The sequence below is a fragment of the Saprolegnia diclina genome (genome assembly GCF_000281045.1).
Source record: "Saprolegnia diclina VS20 unplaced genomic scaffold supercont1.103, whole genome shotgun sequence".
Taxonomy (NCBI): Eukaryota; Oomycota; class Saprolegniomycetes; order Saprolegniales; family Saprolegniaceae; genus Saprolegnia; species Saprolegnia diclina.
In genome coordinates, this window is record NW_008246170.1 from 91,221 (window position 1) to 107,258 (window position 16,038).

The window sequence follows — 16,038 nt, forward strand, 5'->3', positions numbered from 1 at the left end:
CTTGGGCTGCATCTTGCCTTGCACGACGAGGAGTGCGATCTGAACGTTATCGAGGCCACCGGGACCCACGAGCGTCGAGAACGGCGGTTTGCATGTGTCTAGCTCGCACAAGACAGCGCCAAAGGCGTAAATGTCGCTTGCGATCGAGCTGGCACTTGAGCTCTGGAAGAGTTCGGGGGCAATCCAGCCGGCCGTGCGGTTGGTCGGTGCGTTGGATGGAGGTCTGAGCGCGAGCTGGACCTCGGTGTGGCGCGTCACGCCCAAGTCACTGAGCTTGACAGAGTACGTTGGTGTAAGGAACACATTCTTGGCCTTCAAGCCGCCGTGGAGAACGCCCTGGGCGTGCATGTACTCGAGGGCATCCATGATTCCGATCGCGAACGAGAGCTTGGTCACGGGCGCCTTCTTGGTCGAGAGCCACTTCCATGCGTGAAGCTCAATGTCAGCAGCGAGCAGATGTTGCAAGTTGCCGCCTGGGAGAAGCTCCATGACCATCGCCACGTCAGAAGGTGCTTTCACATGATGCTCTGTCCATGCAACGCCTAGCACGCGCATGACGTTGGGGTGCTCTAAGCGGTAGCAGAGCAAAAGCTCGTGCAGTAGCGCGCGTGTCTTTTGCTGGAGAGATGACTCATCTGGAGACAGCACCTTGATCGCTACGGGCGCCCCGTCGTACTGAGCGCTGTACACTGAGCAATGCGCACCACGGGCAAGAAATTTGCGGTGTCTGATGCTCTGCGTCGGTATGCGCAGGCTCTGCAGCTCAGTCATCGACGTCAGCATGTCGGCGGCAGTCGGCGCGCTCACTTGCGCGGGCGGCGATTGGGTGCTTGAAACCGCGACATCCTGCTCGGCGTCGCTCGCTGGACCTTGGAGCAGCTGCTCGTGGCGCGCCCGGCGCAGGCAGCACGCCACATATAGGATGATAAGGGCCAGCGCCGTCGCCGCAAGCACCGATTTGACGTCGACGCTCAAGGACTCGTCGGTCGTGGTCGAGCCCTCGGTCATCGTTTGGAAAGAACTGGCGTCCGTCGACCACCATTTCACCGTCGTTGAAAGATACCGATTTGCAGCGTCCGATTGGCTCTTTATTATCTAGATTTCCGCCAATCACAAATGTTGCCATAGGATTGGTCAAAATTCGTGTCAAAAATCGAATTTGCCGCCAGCAACGAGCATGGTGTGGGGAACGAAGGCCGGCGTGACCGACTTGGTGCAGAAGCTCCAGGCGCAGAACACCAAGTCTATGTACATCCTTAGCACGCGCAAGATCACGTCCACCGACGCCATCTCGCTCGCCTCCGCGCTTGCGACGCACCCGACCATGGAAGAATTCTACATCTCGGGGCACAACCTCGGCGCGGACGGCCTCGAGGCCTTTGCCAACGTCCTCGCCACGAACACGGTCCTTCGCAAGCTCGCGGTGGGCACCGAAGCGCTTGGCGACGCTGGCCTCGCGATCCTCTGCGCGGGCTTGGCCAAGAACCCGGCGTCGGCCATCCAGGAGCTCGATATGGAGCTCAAGGGCCTCAGCAACGACGGCGCGACCGCGCTCGGCGCGATGCTCGGCACGAACAAGAGCATCCGCCACCTCGTTCTCGCACGCAACAAGATTCACACGCAGGGCTTCGAGCACCTCGTCGCCGGTCTTGCCGCCTCCAACGCGGTCCGCGAGCTCGACATCGCCGAGAACGAGCTCGTCTTGCACAGCGCCGCGTCGTCGGCGCTCGCGACGTGGGTCCGCCGCCCCGACTGCTCGCTGCAGACGATCAACCTTGCGGGCAACCCGCTCGGCGACTCGTGCGTCGCGTTCTTTGACGCGCTTGCGACCAACACGTCGCTGACGTCCATGAACCTCTCGTCGACGCAGCTGTCGCCGGCGGCGTGGGCCGCGCTGGGCCGCGCGCTCGGCCAGAACGCGACGCTCAAGACACTGGACGTGTCCCAGAACAAGATGGCCAGCATTGAGAGCTTTGCCGCCGGCCTGTCTGCGAACGCTGGCCTCGCGCGCCTCGTGCTCGCCAAGACGCAGCTCGGCGACGACGGCTCGATGGCTCTTCGCACGCCGTCGACGCTCGTGCACTTGGACTTGAGCGCGAACGGCCTCACCAGCATTGGCATGCGCCCGCACTTCGCGTCGCCGCTCAAGGAGCTCCGCGTCTTTGACAACGCGCTCGGCGCGGGCCTTCTGGACGTGCTGCCGACGCTGCTGGCCAACCCGGTGCTCGAAGGCCTCGACGTTGGCGCCAACGCGCTCCATGGCGCGCTGGCGATCGCTCTCTTTGAAGCGCTGCACACGCCGACGGCGCTCAAGACGCTCGAGGTCGGCGGCAACAACCTCGGCGACGCGGGCCTCGCGGCGCTCGAGGTCCTCCAGGAGCGCAACCCGACCTTGGACGTGGCCATCGACAAGCGTGGCGGCGGCGACGAGGCCGCATAAGCCGTTTCATAAATAAGAACATAGCGTTACGACAATAAGATATCTAGAAGTTTTCCCAGCGTGCGACGAGGTACCATTGGTGACCCACGAGCAGCACGAGTGCGAGCGTCACGAGCGCCATGAGCCGGAGGAGCACGCCCTTGCAAATCTCGATGCAGATGACGGAGAAGACCATCGAGATAAAGTGCATCGTCTGCATGCCGTAGCTGTCGCCGCTGTGCGACCGCAGAAGCACCGGGCGCTTGGCAAAGATATCATTGTAGTCGGCCGGGCGACGGTAGCTGGCGACGTCGGCGTCGGCTTCGTCGACGACCTCGGCGATCGGCGGTAAGCGGGCGCGGGTGAGGAGCGACTTCATGGGATATGGTCAAAGGAAGAGTGGCGTCGCGGCGGTGTAGGTCTCGTATCTGGCGACTGCGTTACCAGTTGTGGGCCGCCGCTATGAAGCCTCTGCGCCCGATCAGCGTTACAAGCCCGAAGTTGAAGTTGCATTTTTATTCCATATTTTCCATTTCCATACAAAGACAAAGTGCATTTAAATTGATTGTTTAAAATGCGCCGAACCTCGGAGGGTATAGTCGATACATACAATCTGATATCTATGGAAAAAATGGAATTGCCCTTCATATATTTGTCTATTCACAACATACAGAGAAAGCGGCATCGTCATGAGGGAAACGGCCACCACGACCAGGATTGCGTAATGCTGGAAGTGTAGGAAATCTCTGCGACCAACACAAAGCCGCGGGGCGACGCTGTCTTGGGTGCGGTACTACGCCCGCGCTGCCCGGGCGGAAGCGCAAACGACGTCGTTACGAGCTCATTACATGGAGGCTGCCGCACTAGTTACCACGCGATTAGCGACTACTAGTAGCGCTGCTGCTACATATTTGTCCTTGCATCAACTGCTGCGTCGAGAAGATCAGACGCTCCAAGAGCCAATGGCCGTGGGACTGCGTGCGTTGTCGTGACGACAGCTATGTGTGGGGCTTGGGTGGAAAGGGCACCTGTGACGGAGACGTCGTTGTGGAGCTTTGGTACAGTGTACCGCTGCCTCTGGCGGCGATGCTGGGTGGCTGTGCACCGAGGCTCCGCTCGCACGTCAGGCGCCACGGCCTCTTTCAGCGTCGATGGGCGGAGATATGCGCAGCCCAACAACCGTGCGGCAATTGCTAATAAAATCCAGTGAAACGAACGCGATCTTGATCGTTCGACACGTGGCGACGTGGTGCACTCGATACATAGCGTCAGGAGCAAGTCGATGTCCAGGGCCTACGGACGACAGGAGGCAGTGATGGCATCCTGGGCCTATGACGATCGCGCCTCGAGATCACAACGCTGCTGCACAGAGATGCATTTTGACGATGCTCAGTAGAAGCCTGTCTGCGCCGAGTGGCCTTCGCAGAGCACAAAGACGATGGGCGCGTGGCCAAACTGCACCGCGACGTCCAGTGCGGTCTGCCCGTCCTACGCGCACACGACGCCGTCGGGCGCATCGGCGTTGCAGCGTGCGCACCTCGTTGCGCAGCGTCTTGTCGGCACCGAGCTTGAGCAGCGTCCGCACCATGTCGTCCGACCCCATGAGCGCGGCTTCATGAAGAGCACTCCAGCCATAGACCTGCACGAATGAGCTGCGCGTTTATGCAGGAAGCGAGGCGTCGTACGTCGGTCGCATTGACATCGGCACCGTAATACACGAGGAGCTCTGCGACGGCCAACTGGCCCTTCTTGGCCGCCGTGCGCAGGGGCAGGTCGCCGTCGCGGTCGGGCGCGTTCACGTCGACGTCGCCGGCCTCAACAAAGGATACAACCGCCGCCTCGTCGCCCTTGGTGATGGCATCTGGGATAGGTCAGGTATATTAGCAAAAAGACTAGGCACGCAGCGATGTAGACCGGTGAAGCGCAAGTCGATCGGGTTCATTCTGCAAGTGGTTACGGTTTCGCGGGGTTTCTACGCGGTTGACACCGAAATAGTGTGCAAATGAAGCACAAGAAAGATATCTGCAGGGGTCACCTGCACACCTTTCTTCTGATTCTATACTTTACCGAGCGAGCGATGCAGGTCCAGTACGTGAGCGAGGCATCGCGCGCTGAGCAGAATCTTGCGGGAGAAGCAGTGCGTGTTCTCAATGTACACTATTTAGTAATTTTTAAATACTGTGTAAAGGTGGGATCCATCGAGATTCGCACGTTTGCACTGGCGCACTGTATGCTGGTTGACTTCTGCGATTTCATTGGCTACCACCTGAATTGGGTCATCTTTTTAGCCAATCGCTACCGTTTCATATCCGGATATAAAAAGAGCAAACGTTTCCTGCCAGAGCGCGAACGCAGAGCCATCGGCGTCCCGGTAGGCCGTCATGATGACGATGGTAGCGCCTCATGCGCGCAGCGACTAGGTAGACATGACATCACTGAGCAAGTCGCTCCAGGTGGTCATCCCGTCCGTGCCCACCGACGAGCGCCGAACGTCGCCCGAGCGCACGTCGACCGCCGTCGGCCGCGAGAGCCCCGCCGAGAGCATCCGCCAAGTGATCCTGAACGAGGTGAGTCGCATCACGCAAAAATCGGTCGCATGGGTGCCCGACTCGCTCGCAGACAAGTGCTACCAGTGCCAAGCGACCTTCTCGCTCGTGCTGCGCCGCCACCACTGCCGCCGCTGCGGCAACATCTTTTGCGACGCGTGCTCGCTCTCGCGCATGCCGCTCGTGTCGGCCGGCTTCTTCACGCCCGTGCGCGTCTGCGACAAGTGCTGCGAGGCGGCGAAGCGGTCGCATCGGCACATGGTCAACGAGCGGCGGCGACAGAGCTTGACGCAGAGCCTGCCCGCGTCCAGCATGACCACCATGCACGCAGACCTGCACCACCATCTGCCTATTGACGACGATTGCGACGACAGCAGTCTCTACGATGTGAGCGCGAGTCAGAGCCCGATGACCGCGAGTCTCGCCGACGCCGTGTGCATCCAGACGATCCCGGGCGAGGTCGTTGTCGTGCGTGGCCCGGATGTCTACCTGCGGACGCCCGACTACAAGGACAACGAGCCCGGCACGTTGTACATCACCAACTACCGCGTCGTCTTTACGAGCCTCCACAAGCCGCTCGCGAACGAGGTCGCGACGCCGCTGCGCCGGCGGTCGTCCAAGTCCCAGTCGGGCCTCAGCATCCACAGCGCGCCGATGCTGGCGCCGCCACTCTACCACGCAATTCCTCTGCGGTCAATCGACCGCATCAAGCGCCAAGAGCTGCCCGAGTCGGACACGGGCGTCCTCGACCTTATCTGCAAGGACATTCGGCGCCTCCAGCTCATCTTTCCAGGTCTCGTCCAGCGGCAGACATACTCGTTTTTCGACAAGTGCGACCAGCTGCTGCGGCACCCGATGCCGTACTTTGCCAAAGTCTCTACCGAGACGTTCCCGACCGCCACGATCGGCGACGGCTGGAACGTCTATGACCCGGTGGCCGAGTTTAACCGGCTCGGGGTGGGTGTCACAACCACGTGGCGCATCACGAGCGTCAACCACAACTACACCTTTTGCCCGACGTACTCGGCGGCTATCGCGGTGCCCGCCATCATCTCGGACGCCGTCCTCCTCGTCGCCGGCGCGTTCCGGTCCAAATCGCGGATTCCGGCGCTGAGCTGGCGGGACGTGCAGACCGGCGCAACCATCTGCCGGAGCAGCCAGCCGCTCGTCGGACTCGGGCAAAAGCAGTGCGCCGAAGACATTGCGCTCATCCAAGCGATCGCGGCCGCGAATCCGTCAAGCAGCACGCTCGTCATCGTCGACGCGCGGCCGTGGGCCAACGCCGTCGCGCAAAAGACCGTCGGGCGCGCCGGCTACGAGCTCACGGCGCACTACGAGGCCAAGCCGAGCAGCGACGACGACGCCGACGAGCCGGCCGTCGCCACGTCGTCCTCGATGCACCTGGGGCTCACCGACTGCCGGCTGGTGTTTATGGGCATTGAGAACATTCACATCATGCGCAAGAGCTTTCAGAAGCTCGTGGATTTGTGCGTGGCCAAGGAGCAGCGGCCGGCCACGTCCGGCTCGATCGGCAAGTGGAACGAACACGTCGCTGCGACCAAGTGGCTGGACCACATCAGCTGCATCCTCCACGCCGCTGTCGAGATTGTGCGCCTCGTCAAGACCGAGAAAGCGAGCGTCCTCGTGCACTGCAGCGACGGCTGGGACCGCACGTCGCAGCTCACAGCACTCGCCGAGCTCATGCTAGACCCGCATTACCGCACGCTGCGCGGGTTCGCCCTCCTCGTCGAGAAGGACTGGTGCAGCTTTGGGCACAAATTCTCGGAGCGCACGGGCCACCCGCCGCCAAGCGATACGATCAACGCGAGCGAGGTCTCGGTGGTCTTCCTGCAGTGGATCGAGTGCGTCTGGCAGCTCATGCGGCAGTTCCCGTGCTCGTTCGAGTTCAACACGCGGTACCTCATCCTCGTGCTGGACCATCTGTATGCCTGTCGCTTTGGCACATTCCTCTACGACTCGGAGAATGCGCGCGTATGCGAAGAGAAGTCGGCGCCGACGATCTCGCTCTGGACGTACCTCTCGTCGCTCGAGGTCTCGCTCATCTCGAACCCGTTCTACGAGCCCCGCAAGTACTCGCGCCAAAACTGGCACGCGCGCATGAAGGAGCGCCGCCAAGCAAACGAGGTGCCGATGCCGCCGTGGACCGACGCCCACACCGTGGTCGGCCTCGAAGAGAGCAAGGACGACGACCTTGTCTTTGTGCACAACGACGCGGCGCCGGTGCGGACACCGATGGCGTCGACGGCGCCGGCGTCACCGCCGACGAACGAGGCATCGGCCAAGACCAAGCTCGTGCATTCGATAGTCCAGGACCTCGACACGGGCCTCATGTTCCCCCATGTGACCGAGGAGACGGTCGTGCCACCGCGGCCGCCACGTCATGTTCGAGACGCGCTGGTCGCTAGTTTTGTGAGCAACGCCGCCGACGAGAGCGATGAAAGCAGCGATGGCAACGCCCGGTGCGTGGACGCCGTGGACGATACCGACGTGCTCATCCCGAGCGTCTCGGTCAAGTCGCTCCGGCTCTGGACCGAGTACTATTTGCGCTGGGACGCGACTTGCTCGATTGAGCGCAACGCCGACCTCGAGCGCGAAGCCAAGCTCCGGGACGTCCTTGCGGAAATGGAGGCGCTGCAAAAGGACAAGGACGACGATGATGCGTCGTCGTCATCCCCCGCGTGGGTCGATGTCGTCGTGGAAGAAGCCGTCGACGACGGCGCCAGTCGATTTCGGCGCGAGATGGACCGCATGTGCATGGCATACGAAGACCAACTCTCGCTCTGGCTGCGCGGCTAAGGCGGACGTCGAGAGTACGTTCTTAGCGCAACAAACTCGGTATTTCCAAGCCTACCATGTGCGCTGTGGAGATGGCAATGACAACAATGAAATCCCGTGAGGTTTGAAGTGAGTCAGTCGAGCTCCAGAGCCCATATTTAGTTGAGCTCCAGAGCCCAGAGTCAGCGCTCGGTGTGTAGTACCATGAAATGGGAGTGGATCGGCGGGATTGGGCGCTGGCAGGTGCCAGAAGGGCCAGTCAAGTTGAAGTGGCAAATTCAAGGAGCACGAGCGGTTCAGACTAGTGGGTGCTTCCTCCCTTCCGGCCGCTCTATTCGATCCAACTTAATACAGAGGAATGTGCGTTGGCCCGCGCATCGATCCCGGCCGCGGTTGCCCGCGCCAAGCGATCTTTATGCTCGAGGTCAGGCTCGTTGCATGGAAAATTCGAAGCCGGAAGCTCTAGATTTCCCACGTCGACCTTGGATTGGCTGCTTTTTGACCAATGAGAACGACCTGCATTGGGTGCAGCGACACTGCAGTCATAATTTATACAGGCCGCTTGGCGACGATGGGCACGACGACCAAGAGCTTCGCCGACCTCATCCGCGCCAAGCTCTACGTACTGCTGCTCATGGCGCTCTCGATGATTGCCTCTCTTGTCTGGAGCCGGCGCGGCAGCACGTGCCCGCCGGCGGCGACGACGACGACGTCGACGGACGACGAGATTGTAGCGCGCAACCAGGCGAACCTCGGCGCCGTGCGCTCGCACCACCGGATCGCTGCCATGATCTTCGCGAGCCCGAGCGTTCGTCGAGCAATCTTGAGCCGCGTCATCTTTGTCTTGCAGGACGGTAATACGGGCGAGGCCATGTTGCTCACGCTGCCGTTCAACCGCATCCTCCGGCGACGGCTCGAGATCATGGCGCGCCGCTGGCTCGACGCGACTGATGGCACGATCACACGATCCGCCGTGCCCGAGACGCCGCCCAAGCAGCAGCAGCGACGACATCGCTTCTACACCAACCCGTTCTGGAGCTTGCGATCGCAATAGCCGATCGATCCAACGAAAGCATATCATGTGTAATAGGTGTCCTTTGACGTGTACTCGATCGTCTTGACCTTAGTCTACTTGCATGCAGGCGAGAGGACTTGGCTGGCTCCATCGCATGGGCCCGTCAAGGCCATCGTTGGCCACGGGCAGTCGTCGCCACGTCGGCCCTGTGCGAGGAGGAAGAGGATAGGAACGAATTGATCAGTTCGATATCGACCAATCCGGAACTTCTATTTCTTTTTTGGCCAATCATACGTCACATATTGTCTAAATGCCTTTGGATTGGCCATAATGTAGCGAATCATGCCAGGCCAGCAGTGGGTTCAGCCGTGGTGCCACTTGAAGTAGCCGGCGATGGCACATCGATCGACGAGCATCTCGCCACGTACTGTACACCGGGGCACCCATGGGCACGAGTCCTTCCTGCGGCAGCTCAGCTACCACCTACCTCCATGAATGTGGCGATGTCCATTGCCCTAGAGAACCCGCGACAAGAAATGCACGGGCTTCTTCTCGTCGTCGCCCGATTCCTTGAAGATGCAGGACCGTGGCTGACTCTGCGGCTACTCGCCTGCATGCGTATACCGCTTCGCGTGTCTGCAGGCGTTGAAGTCGCTGGCTCTCAACGGACGCGCCAAAATTAGCAAAATTAGCCTCGGGACTCAGCTCAATAAGAAGCTTATTGTCCCTTGCTACGCAACAGCCAAATGCGCTCGAACGTCGTACCATGGCTGCGACAGCACTGCTCGGTGAACGTATTTCGCCTGCGCGCGGCTCTACTCGGCGTCGGTCTTCTCTCGGTGCTGGCGGCAAGTGCGCCCAAGTTGATGGTGCAGGGCTCGCCCCCGACGCCGTGGACACCGCAGCTGCAGACCTTCGTTGACCGATGCGCGCCCATGTGCGAGGCAAGCCGGACATCGCTGTGCGCAGCCGCCTACAGCGACGCCGAGGCGTGCCAGGCGTACTGCAACAGCACGCGTCTGGGCTACTACACGCGCCTCTGGCCCCAGCTGCCGGTCGCCTGCGACCGTAACTGCCTCGCCTTCCGCCAACCTCTCTGCGGCCAGCGCGAATCATGCATTGGCGCGTGCTCGAGGACCGTCTACTCGGCCGTGCCACCGGTTCTGCGATCGAACGATGTTGTGATCGAGGTTCCAAGCCCTGGAGGTTCGTTCTGGTCAACACTGGTTGTCGTCCTCCTGGCGACGACGGATCTCATGGCCTCGCTCGTGCTCTGGGGCCCACAGCTACGCGCCTCTGAAGCTGACATTTATGACAACAAGTACAACTTGTCTTCTAAACTGTGGGCGCTTCTCGAATCCCCGACCAACCTCCCGACGCTCTGCAAGATCTGCTACGAGATCAAAGTGCTTTGCTTTGACGACGCAGACGGCAACGGCTTGGCGATTACGGTGCTTCTCCAGCTCCTCACGCTACTTCAAACCCACGCACCCGTCTGGGTCACTCGGTGGCGGCAGCGCGCCCAAGTGCAGGAGCCGCCGCAAGCGTCGAGCCCCGACTCGCCACAGCCCATCTAAATAAAAAGATAGATTCGTAGAAGTGGACAATAATTTCATAGTCTTTTACGTGGTTAGGTTACAGGGGGATTAGAACTTTTCCGAGTGGTACGAGAACGCGGTGCCGTCCGTCTGTGCCTGGTTGAAAGCGTGGCAGGCGGCGCCCACCGTTCGGTTGAGCGGTTGCGGGCCGCAGAGGAAGACGCCGACTTCGCTGCCCCGGTGGGCTTGGCCAATACGCGCCAGCTCCGCCGACCTGCACAAATGCAAGCATGAGCGATCCAAGTACATGCGTCAATAAGCCGCCTACCAGTCGGGGCGGCCAAAGTGGGTGACGTTCTTGTCCTTGGATGCGATACCGGTCAAGACGTCATGACCGTCCTCGAGCTGCATAAAGGTCTGGATAAGGCGGAGCGGCGCAACGACCGACTCGCGGCTCAGTGGCGTCAAGTACGTCTGGATCTCGAGCCGGTTGTCCGTGTCCATGAGGCTGAGCTGCTGCATCGTGTCACGGAACCAGCCGAGGTTCTCTTGCTCGCGCGTGACCCAGAAAAAGTAGATTTTCTGGAGTGCTATGCGTTTCGGGAGCTGGACGACGCCGCAGTCGGGGCACCGGTGCTCCTCCCACACGTGCACGAGGTGCTTGAGGATCGAAGCGAACGGCGTGACACCAATGCCGGCGCCGATGAGCACCACAGCCGGGTAGTTGTCATAGTCCTGCGACGGCGTGCCCACGGGGCCGTCGATCGCGATCGCGGGGTAGGGTTGGCTGGTGTCCGCGAGGCGGTCGTGCAACGCGCCGGTCCAGTCGCCCGCGCGCCGCACGTGGACGCTCAGATAGTTGTCTTCCGGGCACGATGAGATCGTAAACGGATGCCACTCGAAGCGCGAGAGGCTTGGCACCTTCAAGAAAAGGTACTACAGTTTCATAACTATCAATCTTTCAAGTCGAAAAATGAGAAAATTCGTACCATGCCCGGCTGAAAATCGCGAAAGCCGCGCGGCTTGTGCATGTAGATGGCCACCGTGTCGGACGCAATGTGCGCCTTGAGGATATGCGTCGAGCCGCCGAAGACGGCCGAGACGCGGTACCGGCGCTCGATGAGAAACACGATAAGTGGTCCACCCATCCAGAAATGGGTCTGCGGCGGCGCCATCCAGCCGTCGAGTCCGTGCATCTAGTCAACAGAGCTATCAGATCTCATGGGTAAACATAAGGACAGACAAAGAGGAAGACTGTGAACGGCACGAAGAGGCAGTGGCTGAGCCAAAAGAGGTTGAAATTCGCCCGACGGATGCGGTGGTGCGTGCACGGGACGGCGATCAGTGCGCAGACTAGCATGGCGAGGCCGGTCCAGATCGGAAGCTCGGCGGCAATGTCGAGGAGGGTGCCGTAGCGCAAGAGCCGGGTCTTTTTCTTGTTGAGGATCGAAACACTCCAGTCGAGGTCCGATGCTTCGCGGGCGCGGACGACGATGAGCACCCACGCCGCCGAGTGAACGACGGACGCCAAGAGCAAAACGACGGCCGCGAGCTTGTGAAAGGCGATCGTGTGGTCGAACGGGACGATCGCCCAGAGCCAGCGCACGTTGCGCAGCGCAGTGACGAGCGACCGGCACATGGGCAGAAGCACGCAGGCGGCGTTGACGAGGACGATCTGGGCCATGGCCTTGGCGAGACGCGCGAGCTGGCCCGCGATCGGGTCCCACGGAATCGTCGTGATCTTGATCGTGCACGCAATCAAGTTGAGGAGAAAGTACATGGTGAGAAACTGGACTTCAGTGTAGTGGGCCGCAAGCCAGTCGAGGATGGCGTCGAGACGCGACGACGGCGGCCGCGACGCGGATGGCGCGACCTTGACAGCAGCGGGCGATGCCGGCTCGTGGAAGATGGAGCAAAAGTCACCAAACGTGAGCACGCCGTTGCTGGTCTTGGCAAAGACGCGGTCGAGGACGTCGCCGACGCTGACGCCGCAAAGCGTGACGTGGTGCACATTCATGGTCGTCTCGAGGAAGGACGCAATGCCGGCGCGCGTGACGAACCCGGTCCGGTCGACGTCGAGGAGGTCAAAGACGAAGCGCAGCTTGGCCTCGTCCGAGAGCGACGACTGCGTGCACGCCGTGAGGAGCACGGACGCCGCGTACGAGCGCACGTCGCCAGTCTCGAGGTCCACGAGCGAGTCGGCGGGCAGGAAGCGCGCGAGCTGCGCCTGTATGAGCTCGGCATTGGACGCGATCGTCGACGACGAGTCGAGCGCCGACCGCAGCGTGTACAGGTCTACCTCGTCCACGCGGGCGAGCTGCGGCGGGGATGCGAGCACGGACATGAGTGATGCGCTCGCAATCGCGTCGAATTCAGATCTGCGCATGAGATACGTCACGCCGGCGTTGGCGAGCCGCTGGCGCTTGAGTTGCTCCATTGCCAGCTGCATGTGCCAAGTGGTGTCTTTTCCGGTCCAAAACGACTCAAAAATCACGAAAAATGGCTGCGAAACGCGCAAAACCAGCTTTTTTATACGTGAAATCTCAAGCCACCTGAGATTACTGCCTGCACGCGGACCGCAGTCTCATACAATGCACCGTCTTCGTCGTACCTCGACGCCAAATGATACGCATTTCACGTAGGCGAACGTGCTTGACGAACGCAGAACCTTGGAAACGCCACCTTGCCGTTCGACTGCGTTCGAATATGCTTGGTCCCGCGACGCGATCGGCTTGTGGACAGCAGTGGCACAGCTGGCACGTGGTGGATCAGCGCCATTTTTGGCTGATATATATCAATGTCAGCTGGCCTATTGGGCAGCATTGCCTGCCCGCCACCGACACCTCTTCCTGAACCATTGGAGTGTGCACGTTTCGACGAGTCCTAGTTAGTTGTACGGGCTGTTGTAGTCGACACCGCCCGTGCAGCGCAAGGTGCGACTCGCCTGTTGACGAAGCAGTAGTGGTACTTTTTATGACGTGGCAGCACGAGAAAAAAGGTCAATGTGTTACGTGCTTCGGCCAAACCATACGCTGAGGATTATGAGTAGGTCGCGGTTCTTACGAGTCCTCGCCGGGCGCGGACGGCAGCGACCGCATGTATCGGCGGAGCTCGTACGCTGCTTGCGACGCTGTCGGTCGGCCACTTGGGTCCATCGTCAAGCACTGCTCCGCAAGCACGCGCACGGGTGGCGGGCAGTCGTCGCGGAAGGTCGGCGTGAGCTTGCCGGTGGAGACAAGCAGCGCCATTTGCACCGCCGACATGGGCTGCGACGACGAGGTAGACGCGTACGGGACGTGCCACGTGTCGAGCTCCGAGAGGACAACGCCAAACGAGTAAACATCGGCTTTTTCGTTGTAATGGCCGTCGTGGAGGAGCACTTCGGGCGCAGCCCACGCCGTCGTGCCCGTGCCCATCGTCATGGTCTCGTCGATCATGGACCGGCTGATACCGAAGTCCCTAGAAGGTACGTCGACTTGTGCACAAAACTAGAGTGTAGTATCGTACGTGAGCTTGGCGACGTAGTAGCCGTCGAGGAGAATGTTGCGGGATTTGAGATCGCGGTGGAGGATCTTGGGCTCGAACGAGTGCAGATACGTGATGGCATCGATGACGTTGACCGCCATCTGCAGCTTGGAGACGGGGTACGTCGACGACGCTACCGTCCACTGCAGCGCTTGGGCCGTCGCGTCGTGCGAGAGCAGCTCGCGGAGGTCGCCGTTGGGCAAAAACTCGGTGACGAGCGCCAAGTCGTGCAGCGTGGTCCACGACACCCCGACGAACGCAACAATGTTGTCGTGGTTGAGCGTCGAGAACATCTTGATCTCGTGCATGAACGCCTGAATGTAGATCGACTGGCGCGCGTGGACGGCTTGAAGCTCCTTGACAGCGACGATTTGGGCCTGGAACGTCGCCTTGTACACGACAGCGAAGCCGCCGCTGCCGCACACGCGCTTGTGCAAAAGCTCCTTCTTGGGAATCCTCGCCGCGTCCAACTCAATGTCCGACCGAAGGTCATACGAAAATGCCGAGCTTGCCGAAGAGCTCCCGGTCGACACCGCAATGTCGTGCTCTTGCTGATTATGATGGCGCTCGAACGAGCTGCCCCGCGACGTCGCTTCGAGCGGAGGCGTCTCCAAGCTGTGGTAGGGCTTCTCGCCCGACGACCCTCGGCCCCGGCGGCGACAGAACAAGTAAGCAATCAAGGCAACCAAGGCACCGACACCGATGCCAATCCCAACGTACAAGCCCGCGGGGGCATCTACGACATCGCATCAGTATTTCGGAGACAGACATCACTCCACAACCTTCGCGACCCGGGGACTGGGCGCCGCCGGCCACTAGCGCAGCAGTGAGGTCAATCGTTTGCAGATAACTGGCACCGTTGCTGCTGCTCGTGTCGACGGGAACCGCGTCGTCTAGTGACGCAACGTGGGTCAAAGCGTCGCTCGCGAGCGCGTACCGTAGACGACGCACACCGAGTGCACGAGCGCTTGCTGCGTCTCTGCGTCCGGCGCGCCTTTGAACGTGCGGAGCTGGCCGCGGCAGCTCGTCGGCACGATGGGCTCATCCGCAACAAGACTCATTTCGCTCAGCGACGTAAACGAGGCTGCGTCCACATTGAAGGTCGTGATCGGGTTGTCGGCCAGCCACCTAGTGCAATAGTTCAATGCCATTCGAGTCGTTCATTCTGATAGGCGCTCACAGGATGCGAAGCGTCGACGGAATGCGCAGTCGGTCAATCGACGCGATCTTGTTGTTGGACAAGTTGCTAGGAATACGCCACGATGAGCGCCATCCCAGAGCGCGTCGCTCGTACAGCGTGCGCAGCTTGGACGGGATGACAAACGAGGCGTTCACAAAGCCAATGCGGTTGCCCGAGAGGTCCCTACGCACTGCGTCTTACAACAAGATTTCTCAAAGCATTGCTACAGCGTCGTAAGCGACGGCGGCCACTGAACCATGTTGAGCGCGCCATCCAGCACATTGCCCTGGAGACTCCTACACTGCGTGGTTGAGAGCGTCCAGGAGGTTGGTGAGCGCGCGGACAAGGACGTGAGCTGGGCGCTCGACGGCAAGTTGTCGCCTAATGACGGGTTCACGCGCCGGACGCCGTCGTCGTTGAGCGTGCTAAGAGGTCGCCGTCAGCGAGTGATCCCATCGAGGCGTCGTCGGTACTAGGCAGCCACTTTGGGCGACAGCGCCTGCAGTATCTGGAACGGCTCTTTGACCGTGAGGCTGCCATTCGCACTTGGCGCCAAGTTGACCTGGCGGTCGTTAGCGCCCACAATGCAGACGACGACGCTCTTGGCGCTGCCGCACTGCGCCGTGAGCGATCGGTCGCCCATGAGCAGAGGTTTCCCGAAACGTTGCCTGCCGCCTGTCCAAAAGATACCGTAACCGACGCAATTTATTAAAAAGAACGACGCAATTTTCAAGTAGTGACACAAATCCGACTCAAGTCGACAACTAGGTGGCGCGAAGGAGCTTGCGCAGCGCGTAGGACACCTGCGCCGCCGTCGGTCGATCGTCAGGGTCCATGGCAAGACATTCCTTGGCCAGCGCCAAGATGTCGGACGGGCAGTCGTCGCGGAAGGTCGGCGTGAGCTTCCCGGTCGAGACGAGCAGCGCCATCTGCACCGCCGACATGGGCTGCGAAGAGGATGCGGTGGCGTATGGCACTTGCCACGTGTCGAGCTCCGAGAGGACGACGCCGAACGAGTA

General features: G+C 60.7%; 10 protein-coding genes across 11 annotated transcripts in view; 4 read left to right on the top strand and 6 right to left on the bottom strand.

Moving 5' to 3' along the window:
- Positions 1 to 46: 46 nt before the first annotated feature.
- On the bottom strand, positions 47 to 1,008 carry SDRG_15823 (serine/threonine protein kinase; the record flags this gene model as incomplete). Its single annotated transcript, XM_008622006.1, has 2 exons — positions 47 to 102; positions 156 to 1,008. 2 exons carry the CDS (start codon positions 1,006 to 1,008, stop codon positions 47 to 49), a joined length of 909 nt encoding a protein of 302 aa, XP_008620228.1.
- A 140-nt stretch (positions 1,009 to 1,148) lies between these two features.
- On the top strand, positions 1,149 to 2,506 carry SDRG_15824 (hypothetical protein). Its single transcript, XM_008622007.1, has one exon. It carries the CDS (start codon positions 1,178 to 1,180, stop codon positions 2,438 to 2,440), a length of 1,263 nt encoding a protein of 420 aa, XP_008620229.1. The 5' UTR covers positions 1,149 to 1,177; the 3' UTR covers positions 2,441 to 2,506.
- Positions 2,484 to 2,798, bottom strand: SDRG_15825 (hypothetical protein; the record flags this gene model as incomplete). The annotated part of the gene is made up of 1 exon (XM_008622008.1): positions 2,484 to 2,798. The coding sequence occupies one exon, from the start codon at positions 2,796 to 2,798 to the stop codon at positions 2,484 to 2,486; it is 315 nt and encodes a 104-aa protein (XP_008620230.1).
- Positions 2,799 to 3,157: 359 nt separating this feature from the next.
- Positions 3,158 to 4,361, bottom strand: SDRG_15826 (hypothetical protein; the record flags this gene model as incomplete). Its single annotated transcript, XM_008622009.1, has 4 exons — positions 3,158 to 3,907; positions 3,957 to 4,058; positions 4,105 to 4,280; positions 4,334 to 4,361. The coding sequence occupies 4 exons, from the start codon at positions 4,359 to 4,361 to the stop codon at positions 3,809 to 3,811; spliced, it is 405 nt and encodes a 134-aa protein (XP_008620231.1). The 3' UTR covers positions 3,158 to 3,808.
- Positions 4,362 to 4,736: 375 nt separating this feature from the next.
- On the top strand, positions 4,737 to 7,898 carry SDRG_15827. Of its 2 annotated transcripts, none has more exons than XM_008622010.1 (2): positions 4,737 to 4,790; positions 4,840 to 7,898. In XM_008622010.1, exon 2 carries the CDS (start codon positions 4,846 to 4,848, stop codon positions 7,780 to 7,782), a length of 2,937 nt encoding a protein of 978 aa, XP_008620232.1. In that variant the 5' UTR covers positions 4,737 to 4,790; positions 4,840 to 4,845; the 3' UTR covers positions 7,783 to 7,898. The 2 variants fall into 2 exon arrangements, with proteins under 2 accessions (XP_008620232.1, XP_008620233.1); XM_008622011.1 differs by having other exon boundaries at positions 4,763 to 4,790; positions 4,833 to 7,895.
- A 419-nt stretch (positions 7,899 to 8,317) lies between these two features.
- Positions 8,318 to 8,918, top strand: SDRG_15828 (hypothetical protein). Its single transcript, XM_008622012.1, has one exon. It carries the CDS (start codon positions 8,333 to 8,335, stop codon positions 8,813 to 8,815), a length of 483 nt encoding a protein of 160 aa, XP_008620234.1. The 5' UTR covers positions 8,318 to 8,332; the 3' UTR covers positions 8,816 to 8,918.
- A 249-nt stretch (positions 8,919 to 9,167) lies between these two features.
- On the top strand, positions 9,168 to 10,418 carry SDRG_15829 (hypothetical protein). Its single transcript, XM_008622013.1, has one exon. It carries the CDS (start codon positions 9,523 to 9,525, stop codon positions 10,351 to 10,353), a length of 831 nt encoding a protein of 276 aa, XP_008620235.1. The 5' UTR covers positions 9,168 to 9,522; the 3' UTR covers positions 10,354 to 10,418.
- Positions 10,377 to 12,787, bottom strand: SDRG_15830 (hypothetical protein). The gene is made up of 4 exons (XM_008622014.1): positions 11,558 to 12,787; positions 11,304 to 11,510; positions 10,643 to 11,250; positions 10,377 to 10,588 (listed from the first exon to the last, which is right to left on the bottom strand). The coding sequence occupies exons 1-4, from the start codon at positions 12,761 to 12,763 to the stop codon at positions 10,423 to 10,425; spliced, it is 2,187 nt and encodes a 728-aa protein (XP_008620236.1). The 5' UTR covers positions 12,764 to 12,787; the 3' UTR covers positions 10,377 to 10,422.
- Positions 12,788 to 13,298: 511 nt separating this feature from the next.
- On the bottom strand, positions 13,299 to 15,694 carry SDRG_15831 (TKL protein kinase). Its single transcript, XM_008622015.1, has 9 exons — positions 15,493 to 15,694; positions 15,364 to 15,444; positions 15,247 to 15,315; positions 15,134 to 15,202; positions 15,020 to 15,085; positions 14,777 to 14,967; positions 14,622 to 14,732; positions 13,822 to 14,575; positions 13,299 to 13,773 (listed from the first exon to the last, which is right to left on the bottom strand). Exons 1-9 carry the CDS (start codon positions 15,660 to 15,662, stop codon positions 13,374 to 13,376), a joined length of 1,911 nt encoding a protein of 636 aa, XP_008620237.1. The 5' UTR covers positions 15,663 to 15,694; the 3' UTR covers positions 13,299 to 13,373.
- An 89-nt stretch (positions 15,695 to 15,783) lies between these two features.
- Positions 15,784 to 16,038, bottom strand: part of SDRG_15832 (hypothetical protein) — a gene marked incomplete at its 3' end in the record, with an annotated part of 2,180 nt that continues 1,925 nt past the window's right edge. The window contains exon 8 of the mRNA XM_008622016.1: positions 15,784 to 15,966. Within this exon, the coding sequence (XP_008620238.1) occupies positions 15,784 to 15,966 (183 nt within the window). The remainder of the gene's footprint in view (positions 15,967 to 16,038) is intronic.